At 59.5% G+C, this 9,089-nt stretch overlaps 1 protein-coding gene across 1 annotated transcript; it reads left to right on the forward strand.

Moving 5' to 3' along the window:
- Window positions 1-365: 365 nt before the first annotated feature.
- LOC141565069 (platelet glycoprotein VI-like) lies at window positions 366-8,786 on the forward strand. The gene is given in 12 exon segments (XM_074308086.1): window positions 366-455; window positions 835-1,010; window positions 1,195-1,230; window positions 1,382-1,666; window positions 3,370-3,663; window positions 4,029-4,097; window positions 4,617-4,658; window positions 5,130-5,266; window positions 5,268-5,353; window positions 5,484-5,521; window positions 5,644-5,699; window positions 5,825-8,786. Coding segments are annotated over 11 exon segments (1,206 nt in total). The 5' UTR covers window positions 366-455; window positions 835-976; the 3' UTR covers window positions 5,954-8,786.
- The last annotated feature ends 303 nt before the right edge of the window (window positions 8,787-9,089 follow it).

A 9,089-nucleotide genomic window follows, 5' to 3' on the forward strand; every position in this document is an offset into this window, starting at 1 on the left:
GGAAGAAAAGGAGCTGGGAAAAGCCAGGCCCCAGAAGGGACCAGGTGCAAAGTGGACACAAGGGGAGGGGGAGGAGCTGGAGGAGGCTCAGGGCTCCCTGGGGCTCCAGGCTCTACTGGACACACCCTGGGACCCGATTGGGGGCGGCTCGATTTCCTCCTCCATAAGTCAGAGGGGTGGGATTCCGTGCCCAAAGGCCCCCTGGGGCTCTTCTAAGCTGGGTCTAAGAGCCTCTCCTGTGGCATGCTGGGTAAGCCTGAGGGCAGGGGGAACCACTGGCCCAGCCAACCACAGGGTCCGCAGCCCCAGCCGAGCCCAGGCCTGACCCTAAGCTACAGAGTAAGAAGCCTGTCCTGGGACCTGAACCTCCCATCTGGGCAAGCTGGGAGGCCCAGAGCTCCCATCCACAGAAGGCAGAGGCCCAGGCAGGCCTGAGGATGCGCTGCAGCCAACAGGTTCTTGGGGAAACTCCCGAACAGACGCCCCGCCCTGCCCCCGGCCTATGGCAGCAGCTCCCCAAGCAGCCCCCCCATCAGCGGCTTATTTGGAGGTTTACCTTTAACCCCTTAGTGCCCAGCACCCAGGAAGGCTCTGCTGGGCTGGGGATGGAGCCCAGTCTCAAGGAGCCGAGGCCCCCAGCCTCAGTTCAGGGGTCCCCAGGGTCAGATTCACAGACTCCTGGGGAGCCCAACACCTGCCATTTAGGGCTGGGAGGGGGGGGTCTGTGAGGCTGTCACGTCCCATTTCCCTGGGGATCTTTCCCAGGTTCTGGGGCCAGAATTAGCAAGAATTGTTCCATCTGTCACAAGGTGACTGCCCACCCCTCCCCCACAGCACGGGGCCAGCAAGGAGGCAGCACCCACAGAGAGGAAGGGGAAGTGAAGCTTCCCAGAGTCTGGGAGCCTCAGAGCCAGCCCTGCTCACGTCCTGTGCCCAGGTCCGGTCAGCCAGCGGCCCCCCTCCCCCCAGAACCACCATGCGCCCCCTCCTCTCTGCCCTGCTGTGCCTCGGTGAGTCCTAAGAAGCCCCACAATGGAGGGGACCTTACAGAGCCCCAGGTTCAGCCAGCAAGATGGGGGAGGGGGGAGCTGGAGGCCCGGGGGGTCCCTGAGCCGGCTCTGTCTCCTTGCTCCGGGGTGCTGGGCGGGGAGGGTGCGGGCGCTGACCCACAGTAATCAGGCTCCTCTCTGCCAGGGCTGTGTCTGGGCCACAGGATGAGGGCGCAGGCGGGTGAGTCCTTCCCCCCACAGCAGACAGCTCCCCCGGGGAGGGAGGTGGGGGCGGTCTGGGCTGCCCTGGCAAGGCTTGAAGGGGGGACCCGGTTTGGGGGGGCCCAGAGCAGGGGGATCCCCCGGAGCTGACAGCTCTCATTCCCTTCCAGACGAGCTCCCCAGACCCTCCCTCAGGGCAGAGAATGGCTCACTGGGGCCCCTAGGGAGCAGGATGACCTTCAGGTGCCGGGGGTCACCGGGGGCTGCTGAATACCTTCTGGAGAAAGACCTGGGACGTGAATTAAAAGTTATAGACTCTGTGCAGTCAGAGGAAGTTGAGGTCAAGTTTTCCATCTCAATTATGACACTGAATGATGCAGGGACCTACTCCTGCAGCTACAGAACAGCATCCCGCTGGTCAGAGCGCAGTGACCCCCTGGAGCTGGTGGTCACAGGTGAGGAAGCCCAGGTCCCTCTGCCTCAGGCAGGGCCGGTGCAGGGTCCCGGCAGCCCCTGAGCTCCTCCCCAGCCCAGCCGGGTCCCAAGCTGCCCTCTGACCCTGCCCTTCCTCCTTTCCCTTCCCCTGCCTCTGCTCTGCCCTGGGGCTAAAAGTGGGGGAAGGGAATCAGCATTTATGCAGCACCTACTGTGAGCCACTTTCCTCACAATAACTCTGTCAGGTGGATACTATCCCATCTTACAGATGAGGAAACTGAGGCAAACAGAGAGGAAATGACTAGCTCAGGATCACCTCACTGGGAAGTCTCTGAGGCTGGATTTGAAGTCAAGGTCTTCCTGACTCCAGGACCAGAGCTCTGGCCTCTGCACCTCCAGCTCCCTCAATCAGGCCCCATCGTGGGGCAGAGTGCAGGCAGGAGCCCAGACAGAGCTATTGGTTGCCTGGGGAGGAGGCACGGGGCTGATGGGTCATCTCCCCCTCCCAGCCCTGACCCTCTCAATCCAGAGGAGGGGCCTGCTGCTGCTCTGTGCCCTCCCCCAGCTCAGACCTGGGCACAGGGAGGGGAGGGGCTGTCTCCTCTGCGTAGCCCCAGGGGTTTCTGTAGGAGGTCTGGGTGGAAGGGTACTGGAAACCCCACCCCACACTGCAGAGCTGGGTCATAACTCTGCACCCACTCTGCCACCCCCAATGGAGAGAATCTATGGGAGGACGGGGCCTGGGCCCAGCCCCCAGCCAGGGAGGAAGCCTCTGGATGTGTCTCTCCCCAGCACTGATCTGAACTGATCTTTTTCCCTACATTCTCCCCTCTGTGGGCTCCCTCCCTTCCCCTCTCCTCTTTTTGACATGTTTCGTCCCTCCTTTTCCCCCTCTCCCCTTTCAATCCCCACAAACTGCCTGTCCTCCAACATCCAACCTCCTTCCTGTGCTCAAAAAGCTGGGAGATTTCCTTTCTTCCCCTGGAGGTTTCCAAGGCCCTTTTTCACCCCCAAACCTGCAATATTTGTATTATTCCGGACGTGAGTTGAATCTCCAGCCTGATGAGAGTTAGGTAAGGGGTACCTGGGTGAAATTAGGGTTTAATGGAGGTCTAGTGGCAGGTTTGGGGCACAGGGAGTCAAATGGAGCTCCCCTGCAACCCCTTTGGATTCGGCGCAAGGATATGGAGTTAAATGCAGCCTAGTGGCGGTGCAGAGTCCCTGTACAGGCCCGAAAACCTAGATTAATAAAAGAGCTTTATTTGGGGTTTGGAAGTAAGGGTAAAGGTAGAAAGACGCCAGGGCCAGGCTGGCGCCGGGCGGACAGGAGCCCTGACATAGCCAGCGTAAGGGTGCCATGTTTGGGGCTCCAGTTTCCCTCTTTTATAATGGAGGGCTTTTGGTAATCTTGAAGGTGGGTGCAGTCCCAGGCTCCTGGCTGGTTTGGGCCAGGGTTAGAATTGTATAGGATTCTGTTTGTGCTGGAGGTGGGGGTTGGGAAAACCTGAGCAGATCATTAGAATGGGGACTGGGACGGCCCAAGTTAGCTCAGATCCGGTGGGGGCCGGGAAAGCCCGGATATCTCCCGTTGGGATTCATGGGGGCTGGGAATTAGAAAGGCGTCTTTAACCCCTGTCACAGCCCATCCGGGGGTCCAGGCAGGCCCAGGCCACCCCCCCCCAAGAGGAGCCTTACAGCCCTAACTCCAGCCCCTCCCCCCCAGAGCGCTACCACCCCCCCTCCCTCTCAGCCTGGCCCGGCTCCACAGTGGCCGAAGGACAGAACGTGAGCCTCCAGTGCCGGGCCGAGAATCGATATGACCGCTCTGCCCTGTACAAGGACGGAGAACAAGTCACCCAGGCCTCGGCCCAGCTCCGAGAATGGGGCTCTCTGGCCAGTTTCCTCATCCCTGCTGTGACCTCTGCCCACGGAGGGACTTACCGATGCTACAGCTTTCAGAGCCACGCCCCCCATGAGTGGTCATCCCCCAGTGACCCCCTGGAGCTCAGGGTCACAGGTGAGAGACCCCGCCCCCTTCCTCCCAGCCCTCCTAAGCTCCCTCCCTGGTCCTGGGACACACCATGCTGCCTCTCAGGGCCCTGTCCCAGGGGTCCCCAGGGGCCAGCAGGGCTGGGGGGGGGTGAAGCACAGAAGGAGGGCACAAAGGATCTGGGCAATGGTTGGGGCTCAGAGAAGGCAGGCCCTGGGGCCTCTGCTCCCTGGCCCCTCTAGGCCCCTCCCCATTAGCTGCCAGTCAGTTACCCACACACAGACAAGCTGGTCGCAGGAAAGGGGGTTGAGGAGGGCAGAGAAGGCCAGGAGTGAGCCAGTGGGGGAGAGTATTACCCACAAGCCCCTCACCCTTCCCCCTCCTTATTCCAGGAGCTTCCAAAGATCCTCCCCTCCCCCACAGCCCTGGAGACACCCAAGCTCTGACATCCTCCCCACCCAGTGAGTAACCAGGCATCCTCAGCACAGGGTGGGGGGGGGGAGTCCCTCTCCCTCTTCCTCTCCCCAGGTGCCCTCAGCCCAACTCTTCTAAGCTGGAAGCCCCAGAGTGACCTCCTCGCCCTCATTCCCTCCTCTGCCCAACATGCCTCCCACTGACACAGCCCAGCCTCGGGCCCCAAGGCAGAGGGGGGAGCTCAGGGTCCTGCGGATTCAGAGGGCCCCTCCTCCTACCCCAGCCTTTCCCTTCTCCCTGTGTCCCTTCCCAAGCTCAGGCAGCAGCTAGGAGAGGCTCTCAGGCACCACGGGAGCACCAAACCTCACAACTGGCCAGACAGCAGAAGTCATGAGCCCACAGGCCCATTTCCCAGATGGAAAAGGGAGAACCAGAGAAGGGAGGCTCTTGTCCCACTCCCACAGGCAGCAAGTCCGGGCAGAGCTGGGGCTCCAGCCAGGGGCTCCCTCCGGGCCTCTCAGGGCTCCCCCGCCCAGGCCCTGACCCTGCCCCTTCCTCATCCACAGAGACTAACACTGAGAACCCTGAAGGCCAGAACTGGCTGTTCGGTGAGTGACTGGGGGATTCCCAACAGGGGGAGGGGGAGGCAGGAGCCTGGTCAGGCCTGCTCACCCCACCATGGCCCCCCATCTCTGACTCTGACTGAGTGATTCTCCTCCCACCTCTGGGCCTTTGCCCACAGTCCCCCCCCCCCATCTCCTCCTCTGACAAGGCAAAGGCCCCCCCACCTTTAGCTCAGGAGCCCCCCAAGGAAACTTTCCTGCCCTCCCCCACCTCAGACATTAGGAGCCCCAGCCCCTGCCCTTGAGGGGGGGGCAGGGGCTGCTCTGTCTTGTCCTGTGTGCTCTGGATGTGAGGGGGGGCGGAGCAGGCTTAATAAACTCTGGAGGCCTGGATTCCTAAGAAGCCTGGGGCCTCCCTGAGGACGGGGTTCTGTCCCCCTCCCTTGGGCCGAGGCTCCCCGAAGAACAGGGTCATTCTGACCCTCCCCCTCTTGGTCTTCATCCGGGACCTCCCAGGTCTCTCCAAGAAACATGCAAGCATCTTGCTGGGCGTCTCAGCGCTGCTCATCCTGCTCTTCCTCCTCCTCCTCCTCCTCCTCTGCTGTCGCCGGCATCGGGCCAGAATCAGTGAGTTCTTGGGGCTGGGGGCAGCCGGGCGGAGGGCCTGAGCCCCAGGGAAGGCTGACCCCGACTCTCCCCACAGGCAATGGGAGCAGAGAGGTCAAGAAGACCCCCAAGAGGTAGGAGCCCCAGATAGACCCTCCCCCACCGCCACTGCCCCCTTCCCCGACCCTCCCCCACCGCCGGCCCCCCCTTCCCAGACCCTCCCCAGCGCACCCGCCCCCTTCACTCTGCCTTCTTATTCCCCAGCTCAGACCCGGCTGCGACCCCCATGGAGGAGAGCCTGTGTGAGTGGGGGGCAGGGCGGGAGGGGCTGGGGGGTCAGAGGGAAAGGCTGGGCCTGGGCGGAGCCGGGGTCCTAACACCCCCACCCCCACCCCCCACCCCCACCCCCCGTCTCTGCCTCCAGACGCTGCTGTGGAGGATGGCAGACAGATAGAGGAGGCCAGACCGGAGGACACTGCCGTGAGTCTCTCAGCTCTGGGGGGGAGGGGGGAGGGAGGAGGGGGCGGCTTCCCCACGCTCACACGCAGCCGGGGGGCGGGGGTCAGGATCCTCCCCCTGCTCAGCCCCCCCTCCCCTCCGGCCAGGCTCCCACCGGGGAAGACCCTCAGCAAGTGACCTACGCGCAGCTGACCCTCCGCAGTCTCGGGGCGGGGGCGCAGGACCCTCCCCCCTCCGGACCCGCTGCGCCCAGCCTCTACGCGGCCCTGCGCTGAGCGCTGCCCGGGAGCCCCTCCCCCGCCAGCCTCTGCCCTCCCCAGTCGGGAGCCGCGGAGAGCCCTGCTCGCCCCCAGGGGAAGGGCGGGGAGGACCCGGGCCCGGGGCGGGCTCCTCCCCCGGCTCTGGCGCAGACCGGCCTTTCCTCCGCTGGCGCGTGCCTCTGCGGCCCGGCTCAGCCTCCCGGCGGCCCCGACACTGACTAGCCCCGGCCACGGTCCTGCCCTCAGTGCATCTGTCAGTACCAGTATAGGGCCAGAGAGCTGCGCTACTTCCGGTGGAAGTGAAGGGGAGACTAGAGTGAGGATGGCCATCCCTTCAATGACCCTGTTCTTCCTGCTGACGCCCAGTGTGCTCAGATCTGGGTTTGGGGAGAGCGCAACCAGAATAGGAAGGAGAGCTGTCTCTGTGATGGGTGACTGGTTATCCGGGAATCAGAGAGAGCTCCCTGCCTCCATCTCCTGCCTCCATCTCCTGCCTCCATCTCCCTCCCTCCATCTCCTGCCTCCATCTCCTGCCTCCATCTCCCTCCCTCCATCTCCTGCCTCCATCTCCTGCCTCCATCTCCCTCCCTCCATCTCCTGCCTCCATCTCCTCCCTCCATCTCCCTCCCTCCATCTCCTGCCTCCATCTCCCTCCCTCCATCTCCTGCCTCCAAATCCTCCCTCCATCTCCCTCCCTCCATCTCCCTCCCTCCATCTCCTGCCTCCATCTCCTCCCTCCATCTCCTCCCTCCATCTCCTCCCTCCATCTCCCTCCCTCCATCTCCCTCCCTCCATCTCCTCCCTCCATCTCCCTCCCTCCATCTCCTGCCTCCATCTCCCTCCCTCCATCTCCCTCCCTCTATCTCCTGCCTCCATCTCCTCCCTCCATCTCCCTCCCTCCATCTCCTGCCTCCATCTCCCTCCCTCCATCTCCCTCCCTCCATCTCCTGCCTCCATCTCCCTCCCTCCATCTCCTCCCTCCATCTCCTGCCTCCATCTCCCTCCCTCCATCTCCTCCCTCCATCTCCTCCCTCCATCTCCCTCCCTCCATCTCCTGCCTCCATCTCCTCCCTCCATCTCCCTCCCTCCATCTCCTGCCTCCATTTCCTCCCTCCATCTCCCTCCCTCCATCTCCTGCCTCTATCTCCCTCCCTCCATCTCCTGCCTCCATCTCCCTCCCTCCATCTCCTCCCTCCATCTCCCTCCCTCCATCTCCCTCCCTCCATCTCCTGCCTCCATCTCCCTCCCTCCATCTCCCTCCCTCCATCTCCTGTCTCCATCTCCTGCCTCCATCTCCCTCCCTCCATCTCCTCCCTCCATCTCCCTCCCTCCATCTCCCTCCCTCCATCTCCTGCCTCCATCTCCCTCCCTCCATCTCCCTCCCTCCATCTCCTGCCTCCATCTCCTGCCTCCATCTCCCTCCCTCCATCTCCTCCCTCCATCTCCCTCCCTCCATCTCCCTCCCTCCATCTCCTGCCTCCATCTCCTGCCTCCATCTCCCTCCCTCCATCTCCCTCCCTCCATCTCCCTCCCTCCATTTCCTCCCTCCATCTCCCTCCCTCCATCTCCCTCCTCGTGAGTTTTTACAAAAGGCCTTTAGACTTAATGAGGCCCGGAGTTGGAGACTGACCCCAGGGCCTGAACTGCCTGTTTGGCCATGGATGAAACCTTCTCTTTCATTTTCCTCTGATATAAAATGAGCTCCAACTAGTTCAGCTCCTGATCACTCTTCTCCACCAGAATGTGGCATTGTCCCATGGGCCACAGAACTCTTGCTGGAAGCCCTGGGGGACAAATTATCAAGGAGGACCACAGCCAAGATGCTCTTTTGTGACAACTGAAGAACTCAAGAGAGTTTCTGGGTTATTAATAATCAAGTTATTAGGGGCAGCTAGATGGCGCAGGGGATAGAGCACCAGCCCTTGAGTTCAGGAGGACCTGAGTTCAAATCTGGTCTCAGACACTTAACACTTCCTAGCTGTGTGGCCCTGGGCAAGTCACTTAACCCCAGCCTCAGGAAAAAAAATCAAGTTATTAATTATGCTAGCTGATAATCAATAACTTGATGACCATTGTTCTCTCTTAATAAACAAAGACAAAACCATGGAGATCCCTCAATGCTTAAATACCTTTGGAAAGGAGGAGCCTTTGACAGGCAAAAGTCAGCCTGGACTGTGAACACAATTCATGAAAGGGTTAATGAGGAGGTGGGCTAAAAGTCTCCAGCTCCTCCTGTTGGGAACATGACTTGACCATGACTCTCAGCAACCTCCAACCAATATGGACAAAGGAATCCATCTCTACCCAGGCCCCTCAGCTTAGTTTTCTCCTTCACAAGCTGGGTCACCCCAATTCTAAAGGAGGGTCTGCAAGGGCAGAGGCTTACCTCCTAAGGGCAAGAGTTCACCTAGAAAAATCTGTTCATAAGATCTCCTGGTTAGGTTGGGTCCTTCAGAAGATTTGGGCAAATTCACCTTTCAGCAATGTCCTTCAAAGACTGATTGATTCGTCTATAGACAGTGGTCCCTGCATGAGCAAATAGAAAGGGAAAAGCTCAATCCTCATTTACTAAGTAGTTCAAAATATAATACAAAAAAAATCATTTCTGGAAATGCAGGAGTGAGATTTTCCAGTCATCTATCCCAGTCGTGATCCTCCTAGGATATGCTCTTACTGTCCCCTCTCTTCTTTCCTCTCCTCTCATTAATATATTTATAGTCACAGTCAGATGAAAAGGGGGCTTCTGGCTGAGGTGCTTTCCAGAACTGTAACCCACTTCCCACATCCCTAAAACAACTAAGCAATAATGGGGATTATTATTTTTTATTTATTAAATTTCCTTTTATTATTTGGGACTAAGTGTCATTCCTTCTGCAAATTTTGGTTACCTAAAACCCTATCTTCTGTTAATATTAATCTCATCTGATCAAAATCTTTCCCATGAGTTTTACTTAAAGCCTACACATTCCATGCATGAGCAGCCAAAACTGTCCCAGATTCCTTGGAAACATGGGAAACTTCTATTTGTGCACCCTCTAAGTGTAGTTTAGTCTATAATCTGATTTGATTTATCTGGAAAGTTTGCTGAAGTTTGTTTCTCAGGGGATAAATGAGATAATGACTCTCTAACAAAGTTTGTTATGATATTGGA

Source organism: Sminthopsis crassicaudata, chromosome 3 (assembly GCF_048593235.1).
Source record: "Sminthopsis crassicaudata isolate SCR6 chromosome 3, ASM4859323v1, whole genome shotgun sequence".
NCBI classification, from domain to species: Eukaryota; Metazoa; Chordata; class Mammalia; order Dasyuromorphia; family Dasyuridae; genus Sminthopsis; species Sminthopsis crassicaudata.